Below are 27,602 nucleotides of genomic sequence, written 5' to 3'. Positions count from 1 at the left end.
AATGCCATAAGAAAGAATACAAATAAAAAGTGCTAAAAGTTCCTTAAACCAATATAATACAAAAAAAAATATTGTTATAACTAAAAAATATACAAATTATACACCAAAAATATTCTTTGCATTTTAACAAACAAATAAACGAAAAAGACCAAAGTGCCGTGCAAGCTGAATTTCTTGAGGAAAAGTAGTTGGAAAACTCAAGAATAGGAATAAGCATAAGCCCAGGGAAATAACACATTCAAGATACTAATATACACAGAGACTTATCTTTTTTGGTGGTGGTGTGTAGCAAGCCTCCTTGTCAGCAAAACGGACAAGGGGAAGGACACGAGAAGTAGCTGTAGAGGCAGGTCTAGAACAGCAATACCGTACCGACGCGTCGGACACGGACGGGCAGCAACTAGTTGTTAGACCCTGCACCCTCCATCCCTAGTTGGAAGAGCGAGCACTGTCTTGCAGAGTTGTTGGGGCGTGCGGCCGTGTGTGTGTGTGTGTGTGTGTGCTAGTGTGTGTGTGTGGGGGAAAGGCCAACAAGGTTCAAACCCTCAGCAACAACAGCCGCATCTCATCGGGAAACTCCAACCAGCTCCAGCTCCAGCTCCAGCTCAAACTCCAACGCAAACTCAAACTCCGGGACTGAAAGTAGACAATTGATTATTGATTTTGTCTAAGGCTGCGCTGTGTGGAACTTCGCAGCTTAACAGGCCGCAAAACAAACTTGGCACAACACGGCCCCGAGGAAAGACAGCAGCAAAAAGCAACAGCAACAGCAGCAGCAACAGCAACATCAGAGAAGGAGAGACGAGACAAGAAAAACTGCGAGAAGAAAGTGCAAGACAAAAACCCGTTGAAAAGCAGCCGAGGCGCGGGACGACAGCGCAAGAAACAGCGAAACTAACTGTCGCTTGCCTGTGTTGGGCAATGCTAGCCGTAGGCCGTCACAGTGTTGGGCAGCGGCACGCGGCATGAAGACCTACAAGAGCTTCGAAAGTGTCAACCGAATAGAGTAATTGTAATCGCCCAGCGACCAACCGAGAGAAAAGCAAGCCAGTACTCTGAATTGCAGCCCTTTTCCCCCTTTCCAGCGTCTCTGCGTCCCACCGTCTCACCTCTCTTGGTCGGAATATTTCGCCCAAATCTTCTCCCCCAAATCACTGTCGGGACCTGAGGGACCACTAAACCGTCAAAATAACTTGTAAAATTGAGAAACTTCGCCAAATCAACAAACGGAAAATGTTCTTCTCGCTGGCTCAGACGTTCGTCTGCGTGCTACTCATCCAGGGCGGCCTCTACGCGCTGCACCTGAGCGGCAATGGCGAGAAGTCCCCTCCATCCTCCACCGTCATGATGGGACCGGTGGACGGCACCTCAGACACCTCATCTTCCTCCTTTATGGCCTGGAAGCCGCCGCCGCCGGCTCAGCAGCAGCAGCAACACCATCAACAACATCAACAACATCCGGGTGTCGCCCAGTCGGGCGGTGGACACGCCTCGCACCGATCCGCTGCAGCGGCCGCCTACGACGCCACTACGGTGCGGCTGAACAAGGAGATCGCGGACATGGCACAGCTGGAGCGGGAGCGGCTCATGCTCCTGGCACGGGCAGGCAAGCAGACGGCGGAGAGCAACGGGCCAGCAGGTCATGGCGGTCGCGGACACCAGTTCATTGCCGGACGCATTCAGATGCAGCCCAGCGAGGATCTGGATGTGGGCGACTATCCGGCGCTGCTGCAGCAGGCAGCCAGGGGCTTCATATTCGGCAGCGTGCAGAAGGAGCCGCCTACGCCGCTCGAGGACGACTACGTACAGCCGCAGGAGCTGGATAGCCATGCCGTCAAGTACTACGGGCGGGTGGTGGAGCCCGCGGATCGCGAGGAGGAGGTGGAGCCACTCTACGAGCCTCTGCACTCCTTTGGGGACTTTGACGACTTCTCTGAGCTGGACCAGGAGCCGCACCTCGGCGAGGACGAGCTCCTGCGCGAGCTGGATACCTATCAGTACCACGGCATGGAGGAGGATTCGCCGCTGCCGGAGAACCCGTATCGCACCCTGGAACAGCTCGAGCTGAGTGCGCCCGAGTCCATGCAGCAGCTCTTCGAGCAGGATCACCGCGACGGGCATCCGGCCAAGATGGCTGGTCATCCGGGCCCCTCCCATCCCGGAAACTTCAACATTCGCATGCAGCAGAAGTGGGCCCGGAAACGGGGTGGAGCCGCCGTTGGAGTCGGACCGGATAGGCAGCCCTTGCTGCAGCGCAACATCTTCGGGCAGCACTTCAAGCAGCAGCGTGGACTACTCTCGCTGGCCAACTCCGAGGCCACGGCCAGCAAGCATCTCAAGGCGAGTACACGTTCCGGTGGCCTCAGTCTCAATGCTCCCAAGGATAACGAAAAGCCAGCCCAGACAGCCGCAAGTGGACTAGCAGCAGCCGTCGGAGGCAGTGCCTCTGGTGCCGCCAGTCAGCAGCAGAACAAACAGCAGCACGAATCCACATCTGGAGATGCTCAACAGCAGCAACAGCAGCAGCAGCCGAATACGCAGGACAAGAAGGAGTCCGAGCAACAGTTGCTGCATCCCAACCACAAGCGTTCCGGCAGCGTGAACTCCGCCGGAGGGGCAGCGCAGGGCGCCGGATACGCAGCGCCATCCATCTCCCATAGCGTAGCCAGTCAGTTGATGCTGCGCACGGCCCGCGGCCAGCGGCAGTACGATGTGCCACAAATCGGTGAGTACCAAATGCCCGTAGCTTGCGGGTGTAGCGAGTCCTACGAAAATCGATGAATCGAAACTGATTGGGCTAGCCTCTGACCTTTAGCACCCCCTTCACCCCAGTTCAACATCCTACATGCTAGAAAATTGATCTAATCAGACCTCGACCACAGCAAACGAAAACGAAAACAGTCAAGCCCCAGTCAGAGTCAGGCAATACCACTCCATTCCATTATCTGGATTCCATGTCAGCTAATTTTATACGTACCCCCCAATCGCATGGCCTGGACTGAGACACGGGCCATGGGCCCCGCTTGACCCTGTCGTGTTTGCCCCCTGCCCTGCCCGGGTTCAACCAATTTAGTTATTAGTTTTTCCGAGGGCTCAGGCCCGAAATCCCTGCTCACAACACTCGACTTCCGAAGGCCACTAATCGGTATATTTTCAAACCAGAAGTAGGTTCCAACCGCATAGACACGAGTACTTACACACGGGCTGTGGCTGGAAGTATTAGCCGCAGACAATGGCCATATAATTGCAAGCCACTTGGGATTTTGGGCTCCTCGCAAGCAGAGTAAAATTTTCCTAAGTAGTGCAGGGCAGAGCACATAACATAAGGACTGAACACCCGCCTCAGTAGTCAGTACCCGGAGCTGGCCGACTTCTGAATGGGATCCGATCCCCTTATCCACCACATCAATCAGCAATCAGCAATCGACAATCGCAGTGCGATTAATAACTTGTCAGCAACTCCATTGTCCATTGTCCGAAACTGCAATGACAAAGTTTCCTGCACTATTTCCATCCATTTTCCATTTATTTTTGGAAACTTTGGCGGCCTCCTGCTGCCGGCACCGCTTGCCCTCCCAGTTTGGCCATTGCATTTAGCAAATTAGTCGGCGAGAAGCTGCTAGCGCGGGGCCTCCTTTTGTCTGGGGGGAAGTTCGTCCTTGGCTTTTCTCCATTCCCCATTCCCCATTCCCTATTACCCATTTTGGCTGTTGTTAATCACTTGGATAGCTAAATTACTTTACAACAAGTTTTGATGGCCTCCATGAATACGGAATGGGCTTAGAGAAAACCGTGGCTGGCGCTGGCGCTGGCGCTGTCGCTGGCACTGGCACTGGCGCACCGAGAGTACTTGGTCTGGCCTGGTCTGGCAATCAATTTTAATTTTTAATTAACACTTTCAAGTTTAATGGCGGCCATTGTTATGGCCGAGTGCTAAATGCGATTTCATTGTCCGCCGGCAGAGGAGAGCAGGAAAGCAGGAGAGCAGGATACCATTATTCCAGGAGGAGAGATAGGACAATCTGTAATTGCAGATTCGAAACTTTATTTATGTCCAACTTTATAATTTGATTGAATGATTATGGTCTGAAAATAACCATTTTTCAATTCCTTCCTCGTTGGAAATTGAGTATAATCGATACAATCTGTTAATTGTTAATTGATTGCTGCGTTTAAATGGATGATAAATATCGCTGTCCCACAAGGACTGAGAGCTAATCAGTTCCAACAACGTATCCCTAAATGAATGATGAATGATTCGATTCAAAAAACTCGCTCGTTTTAGTCTAATTTGTGGCAAGTTGGCTGAATTTTCTGCCGTTTGTATGGTGTAATTGTATTTGATATCTTACATCGTTAATATAACTACTTTTCGCTGCTTTCTAGCCAATCAAAAATTGCCAATTACAACTCAATTTCTTCAGATATTCATGGTAAAAATTCCCTCAAACTGATTACCCAATTAAATTTGATTGGAGTGGTTGCCTTTTTGTCTTACTTACGGCGCCGCCTGGCATGGCCCCTCCTTCGAGGAGTTCTCCTTCCGCCACGAAGAGCATCTCATTTAAGTGGGTTTTCCAGGGAAAAAGCTCAATATGAATTGAAATGAATCCAATCAATGGATTTTCATTTTATGCGCATGTTTGGAGCGAACTTTTCCACTGCTTTCCTTTTTTTTCTTTATTTTGCTGTTTCACTTTTCCCACATTTCTTTTCTTTCCTCCGTTCCCCCCCCCCCCCTTTTTCTGTGTTATTATTGTTTGCCAACTTTCAACGTCATCAAGTGTCAGCTGCAAAGCCGTCCACAGCCAACCGCCGACCAAGTTGTCGGCCCTCTTCATCGCCACATTGGTTCACACTTTCTCTGTTTTATTATCCACTGTTTCAAGTGGAAAATTGGAAAACCATCGCGTCGGAGGATCCGACACAAAAACATATGTGCCCAAAACGGTAGCGCGTTATCGGAGGTGTCCTGCTGCTCGTCAGAGTCGGAGTCGGAGTCGGACTCTGACGGGTAAAGAGTTTTCATGCGGAACAATACGCAAACCATTGGCACTTTTTCCGGGGAATCCTGCGGCCGCGGTGGCCGTTGACATCATTAGGACGGACGCGTTTGCCGTTTACGATCTGCACGGTGCGGTTTCTCACTAATTCAGTAACAGCACCCCGGGGGGCCCATCACGCCGGACAGGACCAGAACCCGAGCCCGGACCTACACGGCTGGGCCCGGCACACAGGCAGAGACACCTACGGCGGCATTGTCCGTGGCGGTGGCGGTGGCAGTGGCAGTGACAGTGGCAGTGGCAGAGGGACACTCATTCATTCATGGACGCCTGTGTTTGGCATGTCCTTTCTCCCACGCCCACATCCTGGCACTTTGCCTGTCCCTGTCTCTCTCCCTCTCACTCTCTCTCTCACTTTCACTCCTTCCTTCTGCCTTTATGAATGTGTGTGCGCCTCTAGGTTCTCCCACTCATTCTCATTCCCTTTCCACTGTTTCTGGCTGTTGATTTAATTTGTAATTCGAGGAGAGGTCCTCAAGTGTCCACTTGGCGGCGAAAGGATCATCGATAAGTGCGGACGCACCCGCTCCTCTGACGCCCATCGTTCCATTGTTGCGTTAAATATTACGCAAATTAGTTGGAAATGGATATCGGAGATGTCTCCTTCTCGTGAGCGCGCTAGTGGGCGTGGTCTAGGTCTCGCTCTCGGTCTCTGTCTCATCTGATGGAAATTTCCTAAGCCGCACAGCCGCGACAGGTTGTCTGGCAGGACTAGGACATCTGCATCCCTCCGTCAATGCCTGTCTGGGGCTCGATAATTGGACATTGATATGCAAATAGTCGGTGGGTCTCGAGCTCGGGCCACAGCCAGTGGACAAATTGCTGGAAAAATGTCTCTCCGTCGCCGTCCTGGTCTGCCGCAGCATTTGAATCGATCTCGTCAAATCCTTGCCGTAATTTGTACTGTAATTTTCTGCTCTGTGTGGCGGCACAGCGTGCTCCTTGACCTATAAAAAGAGTATATAGTCTGGCACATGTGCATATGTACATACAGTATGTACGTATAGTCGTATAGTCAATATACGTATATAACTTGAAATTCTATGCACAACAAAAGACACGACGGGGTGGGGGAACACACAGACGCATTTTCCAACAAGGTCGAATCAAATTTATTCCGCATAGAGACAGAGCTCCCAGCGATGGCTTCGGCTTCCATTGGATTGGAGGTTTGGATGGAGTGCGGTCTGGTTTCTGGTTAATTGGGGGAGCACATCTTATCAGATCCATCCCTTTATTCGAATTTCACGGTACCGCCGAAAAGTCTGCGGTAATACTGAAGAAAGTGGAGCAGTGTTAATGGCCAAGTAAACCGATGGTTAAATATAGCCGGTAGATGGACTCCGTAGTGCAACAGCAACTTAAGAGAGAGACAGAGAGAGAGAGAGAGAGAGAGAGAGAGACACAGACACAGTACACAAATCAATATACAATGACATCATCTGCGCCAGCATCCGGCAGGCAGACATCTAGACAGACAGTTCGTGAAATTTTAAAGCACACAAACAGGCGATTGGCCTAAACCCACGTCTCCCCCCGTCCCGCCCACCCCTTCAGCCCTTCTCAACCACCTTTACCGCCCATCACCCCCCAGATCTGATGCGATGAGGAGCCTGCATATATAATTATGCCACACGAAGGCGAAAGCGACGGCGACGAGGCTGTGAGAAAATATTTACATTACCGTAAGGCCCAGGACCCGAAAGATGCGGGGAAGGGCCAACGGCGAACGCGGCCATTGAGCAGGCCAATTGTTGTGTGTGAGTGACTGTGTGTGTGTGTGTGTGTATCTGTGTGTGCGTGTTGGTAACTCATTCAGCCAGTTTGACGACAACAGCGCCAAAAGCCAGCCAAAGTTTTTCCTTCTGCTTACGTCACAAAAGTCAGACTCTGCGAACCGAGATTGATATATACCCATGCATACATATGTATACATATATATATGTATATACCACTCGTACTAGTAAAAATCTGTGGCTAGTGTGGCATGTCGGAGGCTGGGATTGTAGTCGAAAAGGATTGGGATTGGGGAATGGGAAATCTAATGGCCAAATAGCTGGCGGGGGCGCTGTGCTGTTGCTGTGTGCACTGCATAAATATCAGCAGCTTCTCAGCTTCCCTTCGAGTACGATTACTCTTGTGGATCACAATGGATGGATGTTTGGGAGGGGGGTTGGGATGCCGAAACCCTCTTGCCCAAAATCTATAATAAGCCACAAGAGACCGAATCACTTGGCTATATATGTATGTATATATATATATGTATAATATAAATGTATTTGAACAGTCAACGGCTCCGGCTCTTAGTCATCTGAAGAGGGAAAAACTCTTCAGCCAATAAATGTATCTGTGTAATTGCGTATGTGTGTGTGCTCTCTCTGTGCTCGTGGTAGAGTTTTTTAGTCAATGAAGCGTCAAGGACTTTTGCTTATGATATATTTACCCAAGACAGAGCCAAAAAGCCAGAGAGAGAGAGAGAGGGGCAGGGAGGGGAGGAGGCCACAAGAGATGATGCAATGAAATCTAGAGGCATGCCACAAGAAGGCGAAAGTGTAAGAAAGAACTTCGAGGGAAAGCGAAGCAAAGCGAGGGGAAAGCCATGCCCAGACAGCCAAGTAGTTGTCGTCCTCGTCGTCCTCACCGTCGTCGTCCTCGTCGTCCTCGTCGTGCCTAATGAGTTGCGAGCTGACGCGGAATTTATGAATGAATCGCACAACATGTGAGTAGAGAGAGGCACTGGAAGTGGGTGGGGTCGGTGGTGGTGGGGCCACACATTTTGGCTCATCATTGTTTCAGCTCAAAGTGCCCGTAAAATTATCCGAGTGTCGAGAGCTCCCTATTTATCCTATTTAGCATATAACTAATGGCTTATTTATTAGCTTGAAATACTCGTGCTGTTCGGGTCCTCTCCGCCCGACGTTGGTGACAGGATCAGTTTTCGGAACGTGGGCGGCTGACGAGTATCTCTCTATATTTTGACGCCTACCCCCTTGCGGACTTCAGTGGATGTATAAATACCCGTGGATTCTGTTTCAGGGGATTGGGTTTCATTGGACTGTGGCGTAGTCTGGTCGTAAATGGTGAACAAAAAATGCCGGGAATAGCCAAAGGTGGCTCTCGATTGGTTACCAATGCGGGCTCTCATTTCTCCGGGCTGTGACAGAAGCTGAGACATTTACGCAGTTATCCTTGAACCTGAAAACGGAAAGCAACGGAAAAGCACCAGCGCCAGCCACGAGTGAAAAGAAAACTACAATAATTTGAGGATAAAAATCTAGCCGACGGGGTTGAGTCCTGGTCCGTAGCCAGTGCCAGAGACGGGCCTCAAGTGCGCACAGACAAATGACATATGACGGAGGTTCGGTTCGGTTCGGTTCTCCTTTCTATTTTGTTTTTCTTTGTTTTTGTTTTTTTTGGAGCTGTCCGGGAAGGGAGATAGATATATAGATAGATAGATAGAGAGAGAGAGAGAGGGGGCACCGGGGAGTTGATGTGCGTCATAGTCGTAGGCCATGGAAATCAAACGCAATAGAAAAGCCAAGAAGGAGTCCGTGCTTGTATCCGTGTCCGTGTCCGTCCGGCCAGTGAAAACTGGAGCAGGCAGAGCGTAGTGTCAGTGCCTGCGCGTGTGGCAGGGCAGGCACTGTGGCCAAGTGCATAGTCATGCTAATGCAAATTATGGCTTATTTAAGCCGACAGCCAAAGCCTACTTTCAGGCAGCGTCACTTCACCATGTCGCAGGTCCCAAACTAAACAAAAACCCAAGCAAAAAGTACTCAAAGCAAAGCAAAGCAAAGCCGGAGAAGGAGGAGGAGCAGAAGCAGAGGCAGAGTGCACTTGGAGTGCTGGAAGAGTTGGCGTTGGCCAAGTGGACATGAATACGGACATGGACATGGACATAGACATGGAGATGGGATTGAGGTTAGAGCTGCGACGAGGACGAGGATGAGGACGAGTCAGAGAGGCTGCTGCTGCTGCTGCTGCTGCTGGTGGTGCCTACTTAAAGGCTTCCGGCCCCGGCATAATGAGGCTGGCACTCACTCGCATAGCTGCATGCATAATTTAGTCGGAGAAGAGCCAGCAGAGCAGGCCGGCAGGAAGAAGGAAGAAGGAAGAACACCGGAGGCGGTACCGGAGCAGGTCCTGAGACGGTTGTTCTTTTCTCACTTCACAACGGCCGACTGTCGCCGCTGACCTTTTCCACAACGAGGCGTTCTCGGGCCATGTACATCCAGGGGTGCCCACATCCACACTCACATACAGTCCGTTTCTGCATAATCATCTCCGTGAATGCTCTGCCCGTTTAATAAGCAAATGCCTGGGACGGGACAGGTATTATGCAATATTTATGTGCGCTTTGGAACGAATATTCCAGCTCGAAAAAAAGTAAAATTATTTTCCTATCTCCTACTACCACACTCCACTCCACTCCAGCCCCATCCCCATTGAACCGTAGAGCCACTCTGAACCCCAACTAGTCCAGCCAGATAGTTCTCCATCAATCATCGGCATTTTCTGTCCCTTGTTGGCCCTATTGATTGCTCTATTATGCCATATTTTTATGGAACCATTGGATATGTGTGTACACCTGAGTGGAGAGTGGAAAACGGATACGCATACGGATACGGCCTTGGCTGAGAGTCTTTCCAAATACAAAATGAAAATGAAAATGAGAATGGGAATGGTTTATGGTTCCCTCTTAGACGCAACTTGTTGCCCGCTGCTGCCACACCTGCCACAAAGCGAGTATGTGGCGGCACAGCAGTTGTGGTGGAATCTTTGTTCAATCGGAGAGTGAAAATCGTTGGAAAAACTCATTCATTCGCCAACGAATAAGCCAATGCCGTCCATTCGAATATGTTTCTGTTCGAATAAATCCAAAAAAAAACCACAATGTCTGCTACTGTCGTCCTGTCCCCCTGTCCCTCTGTCCTCCTGTCCCCCTGTCCTCCTGTCCCCCTGTCCTCATGTCCCCCTGTCCTCCTGTCTTTCGGGTTTCGGCTTAAGTCTGGCAAATAAATGTCAAGGTGTGTCAGTGCGGGATTTAGATGAAATTGACAGGTGGTTTGCAATTAAATAAGATTTATATTCAGCTAGCAGGAGACGAATAGATTAATGTATGCTCCGGTCTATGGGTAGTGGTGCCACAACATGACCTCTGGCTGTCAGTGCAAGGCGCAAACCAGCACCGAACTGTGCTAATGAAGCCAGCTTTTCCATGATTTTCCATCTTATCTACACTATCCCCGCTGTATCTGAGGCTATGGGACCTGTCACCTATGGGACCATCCAACATGCAGCGTTTAGGGTCCGTGCCTGTGCCCGACAACAAACCGTTTAAAGCAGGCCCGGCCAATAGCCAAGGGCCCAATGGCTAGGCAAATACTCGCAGTCCATGCTGTGGCCTAGCTAAGGCCGAACACCCGTCTGTGTACCCTGTCTGCGTACGTCAGCCGAGGCGGACCGCACCACAGTCGCTCCTGGGTACACATAGACCGGCAGACCAGACCCGTGCACACACGGATACCCTTGCAGAGCTAGGTCCTCGAACGAATCCCCGGCGACGAAGGCAGCCTATCGATTCTATAAACTTCTGGCAAGCACTCGGCTGTGGATACTTTGGTGGATAACTCTTTTGTTGCTAAAGATAATCCAAACAAATGCCACAACTTTTGATCGGCGCAATCTCTCTGGAAGGGTATTTCAGGCTTCGGTTCCCACAGTCGGACACACAAACATTCACAGTTCTCCTAGTTGCCTGTGTGTGTGTGTGTGTGTGTGTGTGTGTATTTTTAGCGCTGTAGCGCCTAAAGCAATGCACCATTATCTATACAACTAACACAAACAGGTGGAGGGTGGTGGAGGAGGTAAAAACCACCGACTGACAGTCGGACGGTCGGACTGTGGGACAGTCGGAGGGCGGAAGGGGGGTAAATTAATACCCGACAAGCATTGGGCTGGTCTGTCGTTGGTTCGGTCTTTAACCTGCCGCCAGCAAATGGCTGTTGTGCCACACTATCCGACAAGGGAGTGCGTAGGGCTACACTGCGGCAAACATTCCCAGGCACTGGGATTGGGGCTGGATTCCTGCGAGCGTGGTGCTCCGGCATGGGTGGATGGTAATGAGGTCAGTGCGATGGGGTCTGCGCCATTTTCCAAAACGCCATTACGCAACGCTGCGACTTGTTTGATTCAATTTGTGCGACATTTCCTAAATAATTGAGGACAGAGCCTCGTCGTGGTGGCATTGCATAACCGAAGTGCCTCCCCATCGTTGTGCCGTCGACCCCACTCATTGTTTTCTAATCAAAAACCAAATATAAACCAAACACTCGAGCCACTGCGTGGGCCATAGGCAAACACAGTGAAGCGAAATGGCAATGGAAATGAAATGGCAATGGAAATGGGAAAAAGCAAATGCGAATGACAATGTGGATGTGTGGCAGTGTGGGGTATGGGAAAGGGGCAGTGAAAACAATGGAAAACTGCTACGACTTGCAGTGGACGAAAGGCCAGGGCCGTAACAGATTCACATACGCAGTCCATGAATGGTGGACCCCTCACCCTGAGAGCCAGTGAGTGGCGGCTGTTTTTGTGAATGAAACCAGGCGTTGGACACTTAAATCCGCTTAGGGTTGACTCAACCATAGCCACCCAACTGTGATTTCATGAGACCTGCAGTGATTTCGCTTGTGATTTCCAGTTGCAAAACGGCAAGCCTCAATTTGGGATCCACTCGAGTTTGAAGAGAGATTTCTGTGGAGGAGAACGTTCTTCTGACCTGCTCCTGTTTTTCCCAGCTTGGTCCCAGTAGCATTTCCAGTCACTGTTTTAATATCGCTAATGTTTCTATTCCCAGCGCGTTTAGAGAACTTTTCATTCGTAAGTGAAGGCTCTCGAGCGCCCTCTTGAGTCTTCAGTCACTGTTCCAATCACTGTCCACCTCTGGCTGAATGGGGCTCCGTTCCGGGGGTCGGTCTGGACCTACGAATGGACCTCCTCGTATCAGGAGGTTAGCATCTGCCAAGGCAATCTCAGAGGGAGGCTGGGCTGAAAATCTACTAAGGTCAGAGTTCAAATTGAGTTTGGAGGGAAAATTAAACGGAAAAAGAGGCGAGGAGCCCCCTGTGGCGACCCCTTGGAACGCCTCGCCCTCGGCCGCTGTCTGCCGCTGCACTTTTGCATACACCAGGGGGGCGGGGATTGGAGCAAGATGTGAAAGATGTGCAAGATGGGGTTGGCTGGGGTCTTTCCTGCTTGGCTTTGCTTGGCTTTGCTTTGCCCTTATTATTGCCAAAGGTGGGCACTCGCCCTGGAACTCCCTGGCTGGTACTTAAGTGGCTGCCGTCTGGGAACTGTCAACTGTTTTGGCTCCCCTACGCCTTTGGAACCCCTTTTTCACCCTTGGCATTGTGTCATTTGACAGCCGGCGTCTTGACAACAAGTTCCCCCTTTTTAACAGAGTCCGCGACCCCACTCCGCCTTTTTGTCGCTCTCTGCCAGACTCTGCTTTGTCCTCTCTGTCCCCTGGGAGGGGAGAGTCTACCTCTCACTCCCTCCCTGGACAAGGCCAAGACTAACACCCAGGCTCAGACCCGAGCCCGTGCTTAGGGGATGTCGCGCGGAAATTAAGTAACTAAGTAGCCCCGGACGAGAGGGCAGAGAGTCCGCTCCACGCAGCTGGCGGTAGGAGGGGAATGGGAGCATAATCAAAACTTTTCATTATGGCCCTCCCACAGCCAGTGTCAGCGCCTCAGCCATATTTCACAATGAAAACTCATCATTATACACGAATCGAGCTAAAAGAAGAGCAACAACAACAACAACAAAGATAGAGAGAAGGAAAAAACACGTTAAGAACATTTTGGGCAGGTAAGCAGTGCTGTGCCGTGGAAAAAAGCAAAAGTTTTATTGTCGTTGCGACCGAGGAACGCATAAACTTGGCTTAAAAGTTTCCGAGGCAGTCGGCAAACGGGCGGCCTTGTCCAACACCCACAGCCTCAGCCCCAGCCACAGCCACGCCCACGCCCACGCCCACGCCCACATCCACGCCCATTCCCGCTCTACAATTCATGCGCCCGGCTGGCTATTTTTAGACACTCTTGGAGAGGGCCCTGGTCCTGACCATGTCTAAAAAATAAGAGAGAAAATTACAGTGCAACTTTTGGGGCCAGAAACACTTTTAATGAAACTTTTCTTTCCTTCTTATTTATCTCTCTCGCTGTTTGCTCCCTGCTCTCCTTCGCTGGCTTTCCGCGAAAATGTCGAAAGTAGGTAGGCAAACGAGAGGCCAGAGCAAAAGCGAAAAGAAAAGGAAAAGAAAAAGGACGAGGCGTTGTCTTAACGCTAATGAAAAGTCAGAAGGGAGTCGGACTACGTGCCAAGCAGCGGGAGCAGCAGCAGCGGGCATCCCAGGAAAATAATATTAATAATGTGAGATATGGCCGGGAGGGGGGAGGAACGTGTTGGCTTAGGGGAAAGCCAGAGGGAGCTGGCAGAGGGAAATGAATGAACATTTTGGAGAGAGAGCTAGAAGCTGAGCACCGCTGGACCCTTTTCGCTCCGCAAACTCCCAAAAGTCGCTCGGCACTAAAAATGTCAAAAGTTATAAATAATTTTCCATATAGAAAAGTGATATGTTCAAAACATGTTGACAGTGCACCGCAGAGTCCGAGCCATGTGGCCGCCAGAAGCCACCCAATCGCAATAGCAATCCCAGTCCCAGTCCCGGAGTCCCAGTTCCTGTCCCAGTTTTCAATTTGCGAAAAATTTCCAAGGCAAAAAGTTCAAAGTAAACAAGCAAACACATCACACGATGCCAGCCAGGGAGCAGGAGTCGAGGAGAATCGAGCAGGCAGCCAGCATCCCGCATCCAGCATCCCGCATCCAGGGTAGAGTCCGGGCTTTGGGTTGCAGTAATCCAGGAGTTATGTGGCATTCCACATGTTTATGTCCAGTTGGACGCACCTGCCACGGGGCGTATGGCATGGCGGCAGGAGCTCTTGTTTTGGCAGGACCCCGAATGGGGGAGGCGGGGTGCAATTTGTATGCCACTAATGCCAGGAAAACAATTGCGAAAAGTAGTTTTCCAGACCATGCACAGACACGTAACGCAACGAAAGAAACAGAATGCTAAGTGGGGACACGGAGACGGACACGGACACGGGTCGAACAGTGGGTGCCAGCAGGAAGCAAATGGACGGCGATCAAGTACGGAAATAGACGTAAATTGTATTTAGATTCATAGTATATAAATGCGTAATGGATTCAAGTCGAGTCAAGAGCACAAGAGGGAAATTTAAATTATTGAACGGCATTGATTGATGAATCGAACGCCGGCCACAGGTTCCGCGTGGTTGTCCACTGGCCACCACTGCCGCTGTCCCAAGTGACGCAAGCTACACGAGGGGCAGCCACAGCCACTCGACTCCTCCAGGATAATCATCATTAAATCATCCGCCAACCCAGAATTATAACCATTAAGGCTATAAATAAAGTGCCACTGGTTAAAGCAAACTGCCGCGTGCCAAACTAGACCCACTCGGTCTCGGACTCGGACTCGAACCCCGGGCAGAACTCAGGCCTGTGGGCGTGGCTGTGGGCACTTGGAAGCCTTCGCCTGTAATTACTTTGATTCGGGAAAAGTAGTAAGGAGCAATATCGAAAAATGAACCCGAAAGGAGCTCGAGCGTGGAAGGTCCGTCTGGACCGCGACTGCAAGAGCAAATTGAATTGGCACCAAAGATCGGAACATGCTTCTCCAACCCAGTCCGATCTAGGTCGCAGGTCTGGCAGAAAATTAATAATTATTCAGGATAATTTTCCCCACCAAGCCGCTTGTCCAGCCCCAAGCCAAGGTCAAACCCTCTGGGGTCCTGCTGACGTAACAGGCGAACGACCTTGAGCTGCCGCAGTTTCGGTATTGGAGTACGGGGGAGGAGAGCTGGGGAGCTGCTGGTGGGTCAGGTCAATTAGCAATTGCCTGAGTGACATTATGGCCTAAAGTGAGGGGGGACCACTTCGATTTTTACGGACGAATGCATTGGAAGCAATTACCAAATGGTTTTCTTTCCTTTGGTGCGGCTCTTGCGTGCGGCGCTGGTTGGCGGGTGGTGGGGCCTGTCTTCAGTGTGAAGAAATCTCTTCTGATGAAGATACGCGTACTATACGTAGATGTTTCCTCTGATCTATTCTGATTCTTGACGGGGTCCTAGGCGGAATATACATATACTACTCCAACTTGATGAAATCTCTTCGGATTCTGGAGACACTTGGAGTTACATATTTGGCATTGCCATGGAAAGGTTCACCAAGAACTTGCAAAATTCTCTCCTCAATTGACATGCGAAACCATTTGCCTCAAGAGACGCTCTTTTGCATCCAACTAACTGAACCAACCCCATTCTGCCACTCCATATATAATCCTTTCGTCTGGGGTACATTGGCGGCTAGAATGGGCTAATACCAAATGCCATTTGCTGCAAATTAAGTCCCTCGTTCTCTCTGCTGCCACGCCATTTCCCGCCATCTACACCACTAATTCTCAGTGTGTGTTGGCCATTCCGCTTTGTTGTATCTCCACCATTAAGTCGCTTATCTTATCAGCAGTGATTAGACACGCTTTGCCTTGATTGCCAGCCATCTGCCCGATGGTAGCAGTCGAAGGCGGCGCCTTCCCTTTGGCTCCCCCGCCCGATAGATGTTCCCCAAATTGCTTTCTTTTCCATTTAGCGGAAATGGTGGCTTTTTTGGCTCGAAAGGAATTGCCAAAACCTTTCCCATGGCTCAACAGGTGCTGCCAGGCCAAAGGAAATTGAAAAGTGCCGCCCGCTCCCACCCGCCCCAAAATAAAAGCAAGGAAATGTCACCACTGCTCCTCACCCATTTATTCAGAGCGTCAGGCTATGCGGATATGACGACAGCGAGGACGGCGAGGACTCCGAGGACTCATTGTGTTGTGGCTTGTGGAGCGGAGACTAAAGCGTTTGCGGATGTCGGCCGCATCAGAATGGGCGTTTTCGCTGCCTTGGAGTCTTCCTACGGCTTCTGGTCCTCCTCCCCCTCTCACGCCCACTTGTACAGCACGTTTCGAAGGTGTCAGGCGATCAAAGGATTGCGTTTCCTTCGAACTGCTGGGCGCAACTCGGACTCGATGAACTAACATTTAGAAAATAGGGAAAATTCGCCGAGCATTGCCCGCAGAGTTCGAGGGCCTTTCAGTTTCGTGAGGCACTGTACTGTGCGGTTTGTCGTCTAACCAAATGAGTGGCACATGACGTAGACAGAAAATTAGGGGCTCCAAAAGGTCCCGAGCCTTGTTTCAACCACATTTGTCTCGCGCATTTCGCCGTGACTTAATTGCTGTGTGCCCTGCTCACACACACACACACACACACACGCTCGCTCTCTCTCTCTCTCTGGTGCTCTCTGAGCATACATGTGCTTATAAGAGAAATCCGCACCTTTGTGGCTTTTCGACTTTTTGGTGTTCGCTGAACCTCTTTTCGTCCCTTTCATTTGGCCCTTTCCGCTTTCCGCCGCAGCCCCACAACCCCACCACCCCACCACCATTCCCTCCCCCTTCGCTCTTGCTGCGCTTTTATTTAAAACATTTCTTTTTTTGTCGTGTTGCTTTGTCGCATTTTAATCTGTACATAGCACGCGATTGCCTTCCCCGTTCCTCCTCCCCCTGGGCGCCTTTTAAGGCCCTAATGTATGTGAGAGTTCCGGCAGTATTCTGGCCATAGTGTGCGTTTGTGTGCCTGTGTGTGTGTGCTCGCATTGTTGCTGCTTAAGCGGGATTTACATACAAATTTGGTTCCCCTTTCCTGTTGGCTCTTGCTGCTTCTTTCAGTCTTTCAGTGTTTCAGTGTTTCAGTGTTTTAGTGTTTCAGTGTTTCAGTGCTTCCGACCGACGTCGACACATACTCGCACAGAAATAACCGCCAGGCTGGGCTGTTTTATTTTTAACACACCACCAATTATAAACAATGGCCCCGTGTATATATGTTCGGTTACTATTGAAGTCAGCCAAAGGCGCCGGAGTGTCTCGACTTTGAGATACCCGCTAAACGGAGAAGCTTCCAGCTTTTCAGCCGGGCATTCAGTTCTCATTTCTACGATCTCTAGGATCGCCGGGTATATTTATTTAAAAATAAAACGCAGCACAGGCTAATTTTGGCTCGGCTCCACCTGCACTTGTGCCTTGTTTTAGCAACTATTAATTTGTTTTGCTTGTTTTGGATTTATGCAAAAATTTGAATTTCAATCTAAATGCAAATTGTGAATGCACACAAAATATGGCATTTCTTGCTTAATTTTACCTTAAGCAAATGCATATAATTTATAAATAGAACAAAGCGCCACAGCACCACATGGGGCATGGCACTCCCCCTCCATTGTTGCTCCTTCAAGTCCTATTTCTGCTCACGTTTACTGCAGAATGTTTACTAATGCGGAGTGATGGGCGGGATATCCGATGTGCTGTGTTGAGTAACAGGGACGGCGATCCAATTATGGGCCACATATCGCATGGGAAGAGTCTCGAAAACTTTCCGTTAGCGCGGACATATCGCGGCCCAAGTGCCATTGAAGCCAGCAATGGGATCCCGAAGATGTTGTCTCGAGGCACAGATAACACTTAGCCAAGGACAAATCAGGGGCAAGACTCTATAGAGGGGGAGACGAAACAAAGGCAGTGAAGGTGCGTCCAGGGCTCGGGTTCGTATGCCCATCCCCGAACAAAGGACCAAAATAAAAGGTGAACGCATAAAAAGAAGCCGAATTTGTTGCTGCGGCTGCAAATCGCTGAGGTTAACGAGCTGACAGGGGGACAATGCGGCTGCAGCCAGCCAAGATGATGTGGAAATGATGGCACGGCTCTGACTCTGACTCTGGCTCGGCCGCACTCTGCGTTAGGTCTGTGTCCGTGGAAGGCCGTGCCTCAAAGGAAAGCTGGCTTTCCGGCGGCAAGGGGTTGGGGACGGGCGAGGTCACGCCCAAACAGACAGTAAAAGTCAACGGCAGGGCGGATGTGAGTGGAGGACGGGTTGTTGGGTCATGTGTGTTGTGTTTTGGGCCTTGCTTTTGTTGTCATTTGCAGCAGCCCCCGAAAGTATGCTGTATTAAAATTTTACTGCGCCAATTGTGTGTGTGGGTGTGGGTGTGTGGGTGTGTTTGCGTGCAAGTTGAACAGTCACGTAGCTGGTCGACGCCTTGCTTTGAATGTTTGTGTGTGCGTTTGCGGTTATGCTGTGTAATTGTCGCTTTTGGCCTTTGACGTCAAACCCAAAACAATAATCGTTGCCACTTTGGCTTGTGGCCGGCCGGCTGATACTTTGTTGCCACAGAAACAGAGATACACAGATCCACAGACAGCCGGATGGGAAATTAAGCAATTAAAATTATTTCAGTTACATTTTAAAATCGACTCATCATTGCTTTTGACGGGGCCCCAAGCATTTTCCTCCATCACGTAATTAATCTAAATAAAATATAGATAAAAAGCCAGGGGTAGGCATAGGTCTGGGCTCTGTCGCTCTGCCAGAAGAATATATCTATGCAGATCCGACGGCAGCTGCAGCTCGATCGGGAAGAGTGAAAAAAGTATTTCCAACTCATTTGGCTGTCTATTTTCGGCTCAATTTTCGGGGCGAAAAGTTTTAATGACCTTCATACCATCGTGTTTCCATTGCCAGCCAAAGTGACCTGCTTTGTTGGCTGGCCTGGCTTCTGGTTAGGACCGTGGCTATGCTCAAACACTTTTTAATTGCCAATTAAGAAGTTTTATTTGACGAACACTTGCCATTCATCCCCTCTCCCTGCTCAATCTTCCCTCCTACGGCGCACTATGGGAGATTCTCCGACTTCTTGTGGCCATCATTAACCACTTCAAAACGAAACAATATTTGTTGCTTCACTTCTTTTATATGCAGTTTCAATAGAAAAAGAGCGTGGGCGCGGCAATCAAATTTCAGGAGTATATTAAGAAAATATTTATATTCTATTGCATAGGGCGTGGCACGACTGAAGAATAATTAACAATAAATTAAAACTGTTAGAAAATGTTTTATGCAAAAAGTCTCGCCTTTCGCTAGCAAACATCTGTTTTTGTTTGCGTAAATTGTCTAAATTTCCCATGGTGCGGCGGAACGACGAGAGGAGATTTTTGCATGCGAAAAATGCGTGGTACTTGGAGTACTTTTCGCAGTATTTGGCTGGCCAATCGATCAGCCGACAGCCGCCAAGAAACAACTAAAGAAAACCCCGCACGCGTTAACAAAATCATTTAATTTGGCCAAGAAAAGGGGGCCGAGGAGGTGGCCAAAGAGAGAGAAAGAGACTGAAAGAGAAAGCGAGAAACAGGCGCTAACAAAAATATGAGTTTTTTATGGAATGCGGGGCCGGGCGGGGGCAGTGCTAATGGGCAGGAAGAGGGCATTGGAGCCAGCGAAAGGAACGTAACGAACATAACAAACGCAAAGCGCACACAGACACACACATACACACACAGAAACAGGGGCATTCACACCCACAGACACAAACACAGTGGCGGAGGCTAAAAATAGAAATGCGCCTCCCGGCGGCACACCCTAAAATGGGGCAGAGACAGCGACAGCGGCAGCGGCAGCGGCAGTGGCAGCCCCAACGAAAGACAAGGACAAGACAAGATTACAAGCAGTATAAGCAGCAATTCCCAGAAGTTGCTTTCTTTCACTCCCCCTCTCTACTTTAGACGCTCTTTTGGCCCTCTCAGACACACAAAGACACGCACACACACACACACACACACACACACACACACTTACACTGTGGGATCAGACGCCGCGTATCAAACTGTTGATGGTTTGTTGCTTCGTTTATTTGTTGCTATATTTGGCCATTTGCTGTTGCCTCTTCCTGTGGTGCCACCTTCGCCTTGCCTCTGCCTCTGCCCCCACATCGGTCCCTCTGCTTGGCTGCTCGGCTGCTTGGTTGCTCTTATTGCCATTGTTAGTTTGATACCCTTGAAGGGGCCTACGAGAACGATTGATCCGAAAGCAAATCTTTATGGGAAAAATGTTTTTGTTCTGGAGATTAGTAACTATTTGTGTAACTATTTGATCAAATGGTGCCAGCATTTTATTCTGGCATTCATACTCCATTCAAAGGATATTCAAATCTTCGCCACCTGAATGCCTGAAGCCTTTCTTTTGTCGCACGAGCCCCAGACGTGCCCAACCACACTGCAGCCTCCCAACCCTCGCCCGAAGCGTGTGGCAGAAGCTAATTAATATTTACACCCAGAGAAACACGCTGTCGATGGGGTTTGGCCAATCTAAGTGCCATACGACAGTTCAGGGATGGAGGCCTTGTAGGACAGACGGAGACCTTGCTCTCCTATGCCTATGCCTTGCTATATTCATGCAGAGAATGACGAATGTCGAAGATATTCCCAAGAAGAGTTCACTATTCCCGTAGTTCAACACCGCGTATACTTGATGATAAGTCATGCTCCGCCGAAACGGCGTTTTCATGGTATTTATTCAGAGTGATTAAGCCCGATTTTGATTAAATCTGCTACCATCATCAGACATATGCTTTCCTCATAAAATAGTGAGCCTCAAAACTGCTGACTGGCCTCGAAAATGAACAGAAAAAACACAAAACCGGGGCATAAATGAGCCATAAACTATGCGGAATTGGGCGAGGAGGGAGCCTGCGCAGGGCCCCAATGCCGCAGTGCCGCTGAGTTATGGGAGATTTTCAATGTTCCCCAACAATATGCAAACTGCTGGGGTCACTGGCGGCGATAGAGGAGGGGGGAGATGGGAGTGGCCGAGCCATTTGCATATAAAGGGGACGGTGTGTGACCAAGTGATTATGTGGTGGCTGCTCACCAAAGCGGTGAAAACATTAGCGGGTAATGAGAGTGGAGGGTAGTATTTAGGGAACTATTTCTGAGCCCGCGAGATATTCGGATAATTGGATACCCATTTGGTCTCAGTCTCAATGCCGTTCGGATACCCAACACCCTTGCCATGGGGCAGTGCTGGCCAGGACTCTGACTCCGACTCTCGGGCGTCACTTCAGACGACAACATTTTTGGGCCTGATTTTGTGGCAAAACTGAAAGGTTTTCCATGTCCCAGGCTCCAGGGCCCATCGCGGCCATGTGTGTGCGTGTGATTTAGCCACATTGGATATGAAGTGGCAGGAAAACATGGAGGAGCACTGGCAATTAGCTTGCAGGCAGCAGTCGAAAAACATTTTGGCAGAGTGAACGAGCGACATGGAATAGGCAGGCTCCTTATTAAATTACAATACTCGTAAATGCGACGCACAAGTAGAATGAAGTATGTCCGGAGGGGCACCTCTCGTCCTGCCCGTCCTGCCCGTCCTCTCTGTTCTCGACGATTGTATTTTTTACGCCCTGCTAAGCAAAAGACAAAACAAGGAACAGCATCAAAATTGCGAAAAAATAATACACTCAAGTCCAACCTGAGGCGACTTCAGTTCCCAGCCCCCGCGCCCCCGTCCGCGCTCTTCCCCTATGAGTGGGTGTGGGAGAAGAACAACAGCAGCAAAAATAAAGAATATGTTAAATTAATTGAAACAAAAAACAAAACACATGAAAGCAAACAGCATACATCCATCATACATCCCAAAAGGAAGAGCAGTCCTAAAATAATAGAAAGCCAAAACGGAACACTTTGTATCGCATATTGCTTTAACATTTTGGCATGAAATTTAATCAAAACCTCATTACAGGAGGCCTGAGAGAGATAGATGTATACAGTGGGAGAAAGAGCGAGAGAGAGACGGGACAAGTGGGTTGAAAATAATGAGGGGAGTGTGGATCAGAAGCACCTCAATTTGTTGTTTTTACTGTCCTGTCAGGTCTTTTCCATTCAAGAAGCTTGACAAAAATTGAATTCATTTTTGATGAGGGGCCAAACGCATACAATAGATACAAAGAAGCGGAAAGAGAGAGCGAGAGAGAGAGAGAAGGAGACAAATGTGTCAAAGGCACTTTTTCCACATTTATTTATTCTTCTTCTTCTTCTTGGGCATAATTTGGGTCCGAAAAGTGAAATTTTCAGTCCCGACAAATTGCCAGGTTCCTGTCTGATGAGGCTGATGAGATGTGTCCCTGAAATGGTGATGAAGTGTGGCGTGCGAAGGGGAGGCGCAAAATGGCAGGGCCCATCAATTTTGGTAGTTGTCATATATGAATTTGCCCAGCCTTTTCTTTTCTTTGCCTTTTCCTTTGTTTTATGCGTTGCTCTTTGCTATTTACGGCTGAAATATGCATGATACCAGGGATATCCATCTCTCTCTCTCTCTCTAAAGACGTGAGTTTAATGTCCCAAGGAGTCTCCTCCTCTTTCACACACTAGATATCTCTGTTTGAGGCGCTACCGCTGTCCCTATCTCTGTCTTGCTCCTTGGATGCTGATGCTCCTGTTTATGTGCACCACATAAAACTATCAATTTATTGCTGCAAAATCGTTGCGCGCTGTTTCCTTTGGCTGCTGCTTCCTGCAAAGCGACGCCGCCCTCACACACACACACAGAGAGACACAGATACTCGCCATGCATACCATTGCAAACTGCATTTTGGTATCTTTTTCGTGGGTTTTGTTATTATTGTTGGCAGCATTTTAGGCGCCATCATGACGAGACAACAGGCGTTTGCAGCTCTCCTTTTCACTGCTCCTCCTCCTCCTCCTCCACCGTCGCCTCCTCTACTCTGCTCTGCTCTGCTCTGTGTATGGTGTGGTGGTGTGGGTGGTACAAAAGGTTTTCTCCCTTCTCGAACTTTGCTACAAGTTCGTGTGCGACTTATTTTTCGCCACGAACTTTGCGCTCTGGTCTGCTGCTGCATTACGTATACGCCATGTCTGTCGCATGACAAAAATAGCATCGGCTGCCACTTTTTGGCTGAAGCTGAAGCTTAAACCGAAGCCAAAGCCATAGCCAAAGCCAAAGCCGAGGGCCACCCATGGGACCGACCACAATTCACAGCTTTAGCAGCTCCTTGGCAACAGAAAAATCCTTTTTATGCTTTTGATTTTTTGACACTTTACTGGCTCATGTTGTTCTTGCTGTTATTTGCCAGTTCCTCTGGTTCCTCTGGTTCCTCTGTTTCCTCTGGCTCTTCTGGCCATGCTGGCTGTTCTTTTGGCTTGTTTGGTTGTGTCTCCGAGTGTCTTAGTGTCGACACGCGTTGATTTTGTTAGAAGAGTTCAAGTTTTTGGTACAGTTGCCTCTCTCACGCCCCCCGCCCCTCAAGAGTATGCAATTTGCATACTCGTATGTGTGCATGCACTCGATGCACTCGAATGTCATAAGAAGTTACCGAAATTTCCATTTTCTGTTGGCAGAGACATGTGATTATGCCCGACACTTGACTACCCTATCACCAGCGTTGAGGATAGGACCTTATACTCGTATGTGTGCCTTGAATATCCGCTTTAAAAATGGCAGAGTTTCACCCTCATTCAGCTGGAGCTTGGAGCTTGTCCAGCAAAGACAGTCGGACATCAAATTGAGGCAATTGTCGAAACAGAGCCGCAACGACGTGTGACGTGTGCCTAGCACTTGATGGACAGTTTCAGTGCTCCCCGTAGCCGGTGGTTGGGCGTCCTCCGTTCCAATTTCTATCGTGACTTGCCTGATTTGGCATGGCCCTCAGAAACTATGCCATTCACCCCCGAGCCACTGCTGGGACGCTTATTTCAATTTATTGCAACAACGATAAGCGGCACCCGCACCCGCCCAGCCGCCCACCCCCCCATTCGCCCAGTCGCCCAGTCGAAGCAGAGCGCAGCGAAACTAGCAAACAAGCGCAAAAATCAATTTAAAGTTCAATAGCCTCAGTCGCTTGCTAACTGACTGCCTGAGCCTCACCCTGAGCGGGTGAGTGGGTGACTGGGTGACTGGGGGATTGGGCGGTTGCCTGGAACAGGCCCCGTGGCTGTGACTGTGGCTGTGGCTCAGACTTGGCTGAGTTGGCTCCAAAAAAAGAAGGGCGCCAACAGCAACAGCAGCAGCTAGCGATGCAACCATATTCATTCGAACCTTTCAACGAATGTTGCAACAATTTGCGAGTTATTTGTGTGTGAAATTAAGTTCAAAGTACAAATTGTGGGGCTGACAAGAGACAACACAGTAATGATAGTGGCCCGAGGGAAGCCGAATCGGAATCTGGATCTGAATAAGTTGCGGAGTTTGTAGCACCCCAGAGAAGAGACCGCAAATATCATGGGGCAAGTGGCGGGGCAAGGGTTGGCGCAATGGCAAATCAAACGTGCCCAAGTGCCTATTGATGCAATTATGAGGCGCACAACGAAGTTGATAAATGGCAATCGGCATGAGCGCCACCGGCGGCGACACTGTCAACGCCATTCAACATTCAACACTCAACATTCTCCATTTCCAATCATCATCATCAGCGTAGGCGTCGTCGTCTCTGGGATCTCTGGCTGCCTCCGCCCAAGTCCTGCTGGGGGCGAAGGCGAGAACAGGGGTGGTGGCTCTTCAAATGCAAATGACTCTTTGGCACGCCACGCAGCTGGAGACACCCGGCAGACAGTGTTCGACAATGTAGCTAACGAAGCGCACCTGACAGCCCCCAGGAACCCTCAATTGATCTCCTGCTGACAGACGGGCAGGTAGCATTGGGCGTGGGTGCAGCCGGAGACAGAGTCGGGCCAAGGATTGGTGTGGTGGTGGCAGTGGCACGAAAGCAGAGACAAACAGTTGAGTGTCAAGTTGCTTATGAGCTTTTTATCTCGCCCTAATGCTGTGGCAGGTGATTCAGCAGAAATATGAAACTGCAACCGCAAATGTAACAACAGCCACAGACACAGCCGCAGACACAGCCACAGACACAGCCACACAGACACATTGGCACAGGAGGACCAGTGTTGAAGGGGCAGCAGGTGCACCTATGGCTTTGGTGGCTAATGAATGGGCGTGTGTGAATATTGCAGAGGTGCCGGGCCGGGTCGGAGTCCCAAAAAACTTTCTGTGGCAGTCTTTAAAGACCCTGCCCTGACGAGGCTATAACTTGTTAAGACTTCCATTGATTGCCAACTGAAGTTTTATTCAATGAATTCTCCATCTCTCCACAGAAGCCAAAATGCAAAAATACAAACTGCCAAACAAATGGGTAACAAAAAAGTAAAACAGAACAGAAAAGAACAGAGCAATTTTCCGAGCACCTAAAAATAGCGCACAGGAAAGTTGCAAGAGCAAAACGAGCAAGGAAAAATCGGAAATGGGGAAGAGAGGAAAACCTATACGGGCAACTTCAACAAATCTCAATACACAAACATGCAGCAGCGTATGTGTGTGTGTGTGTGTGTGTGTGTGTAAACCGGAGGCGCCAACATGTCCTACAAGTGATTTATTTTTATGTATTTGTTGGTGGAGAGGAGAAAAAGTAAGCGGGAGAAGGCCGAGAAGAGAGAGAGGAGAGTGAGCAGAAAGCGTGGAATGCCACAAAAAATAAAGTTTGTGTTGTTTTTGTTGCCTCTGCTGCTGCTAGTGCTCTCTATTTCTATTTCTACTTCGCTCTTTCTCTATCTCTCCCTTTCTACGGCTGTCGTTGTCGCTGTCGCTGTCTTTGCCCAAGTCCAGCCACAGAAAGCAGTAAAGTAGCAAACGTGCAACGATTTATAACAGAAAAAACCTTCTAAGCGGCTGCGACTGCTCTGCCAGGACGTTGCACAGACAAACAAATGGGGCTGCGGCTGGGGCAACATCAGAGAGGAAAGCAAATAAAGGTAGCATACTTTTATGCGCCGGGCTGGCAGGCACAGGACCTGGGAATACGAGTAGCAGGTAGTAGTCGTGCAAGTTGCAACATTTAGACGCAAATCATGGCAGACATTAGCGTGCGCAAAAGTTTTTCCCTGAGCGATTTATGGGAAAAGTTCTCCGCTTCCTCTGTTCTCTATCCACTATCCACCATCCAGTGTACTCAGTCCTCTGCCTCTGGGTGCACAACAACAACTATTTGGACTGACTGTGCAACCCGTGTCATGTGTCCTTCTTTCTGTTCTTGTTTATGTTGCAGAGTGTCCCACCGCCATGGATGGCATGGAGCGATTCGCCTGCCCCGTACCCGACCGGCAGGGACGTTACCGCTGCATAGACGATCATGTGCTCTGCGACGGCTTCATCGATTGCCCCGACGGCGAGGATGAGGACCGAAGATCCTGCATGTTCTACAAGACGGTAAGTGTAGAAGCCGGAGACGGATCCTCGTTTAGAAGCCCGTAGATATCCAAGGTTATAATGCTTCGATTTGGTATTTGCTTATTTCTTTGCAGACGAAGGCTCATTTGGACGTGTTAGCGGATGCATTACTGCGATGGGCGCGAGGGCGTTAGGCTCCATCCCCCGCCTCCACCCTCCCCCTCCCCCTCCCGCTCACGCAAACACTTCTTAGAGACACAGATACACAAACTGGATACAAAATACACCTAGAAATCCGACGTTAATCATAAATGACTTACAACTAGTTTTAAACATTTCCAAATCGATGAAAGCCCCCGTTTTGTTTAAGCCCCAAGACACACACACAACCCCAACCACACCGCCTGCCCCATGAAGAGAGCAGGTTCACCCATAGACCCGTAGACCCGCCATAGACCTCAAATCACAGCAAAATACGAAAGAATGAACTTGCTGCCTGTAAAAAGCCTGCACGGATTTCCAAGTAAAGTATAAACCATGAGGAAAACTAAGCAAAACAAATGAAACGAAGCGAATCGAAACGAATCGAATCGAATCGAGACGAGTTGATTCGAGTCGAGTCGACGATTATGCATAAGGAAAAGGTATGATTATTATAACACTATTATTATTAATTATCAACTAAAAGGAAAAGCAAAAACGAAGCGAAAACGAAAACGAAAAAAAGAACAGTGGAACGAAGGCAGAATTCAAGCGGCAGAATCCTAAGCGCTTAATTAGAATTCAACCAAAAAGATAAAAACATAAAAAGAAGCCTTTTTTCATTATTTTGAATTTGTTTCGCGAGAGCAAAAACGAAAAACAAAAACAGAAAGAAAAGAAAAGATAAGAAAAAGCAAAAGCAGAATCAGGCCTACCTATTTTTAGTACATATTAAATAAATATATTATAAATATATCTAACTATATAAATATATTTCGTGTAAATTATTTAATTAAATGTGTATTAAAGATTAAATGATGTTAAATAAACAGCAAGAAAATAAATCAAAACGATGCGGATAGGCGAAAAGAAAATTAAAATTAAATACAAACAAAAATACAAAAACAAATACAAGTAAAAATAAAAAGGAGAGTGCAAAAGCAAAAGCAAAAGCAAAAGAAAAAGAAAAAAGCAGAAGCAAAAGCAAAAGCAGAAGCAGAACAGGAGAGGAGAGATATTATATATACATATACACAGAAGAACAGGCATAAATGATATATAAATAATTATATAGTATATATATACATATATGTACACTTATTACAAACAAATATACAATTGAAGGAAAAGAAAATATGGAAATAGGTTTTAC

The 27,602-nt window shown here is 48.9% G+C and overlaps 1 protein-coding gene across 1 annotated transcript; it reads left to right on the top strand.

Moving 5' to 3' along the window:
* The first annotated feature begins 99 nt into the window (after nucleotides 1-99).
* On the top strand, nucleotides 100-26,536 carry LOC6592798. Its single transcript, XM_002017793.2, has 3 exons — nucleotides 100-2,725; nucleotides 26,127-26,287; nucleotides 26,383-26,536. Exons 1-3 carry the CDS (start codon nucleotides 1,234-1,236, stop codon nucleotides 26,440-26,442), a joined length of 1,713 nt encoding a protein of 570 aa, XP_002017829.1. The 5' UTR covers nucleotides 100-1,233; the 3' UTR covers nucleotides 26,443-26,536.
* The last annotated feature ends 1,066 nt before the right edge of the window (nucleotides 26,537-27,602 follow it).

Source organism: Drosophila persimilis, unplaced genomic scaffold (genome assembly GCF_003286085.1).
Source record: "Drosophila persimilis strain 14011-0111.01,24,50 unplaced genomic scaffold, DperRS2 tig00000002-arrow-pilon, whole genome shotgun sequence".
NCBI lineage: Eukaryota > Metazoa > Arthropoda > Insecta > Diptera > Drosophilidae > Drosophila > Drosophila persimilis.
This window is presented reverse-complemented; position numbering and strand designations above follow the sequence as displayed.

Coding starts and splice junctions, on each gene's coding strand:
- LOC6592798 (XM_002017793.2), top strand. CDS start 1,234: ATGTTCTTCTCGCTGGCTCAGACGTTCGTCTGCGTGCTACTCATCCAG. Junction 2,726..26,126: donor GTACGATGTGCCACAAATCG/GTGAGTACCAAA, acceptor TTTATGTTGCAG/AGTGTCCCACCGCCATGGAT. Junction 26,288..26,382: donor CCTGCATGTTCTACAAGACG/GTAAGTGTAGAA, acceptor ATTTCTTTGCAG/ACGAAGGCTCATTTGGACGT.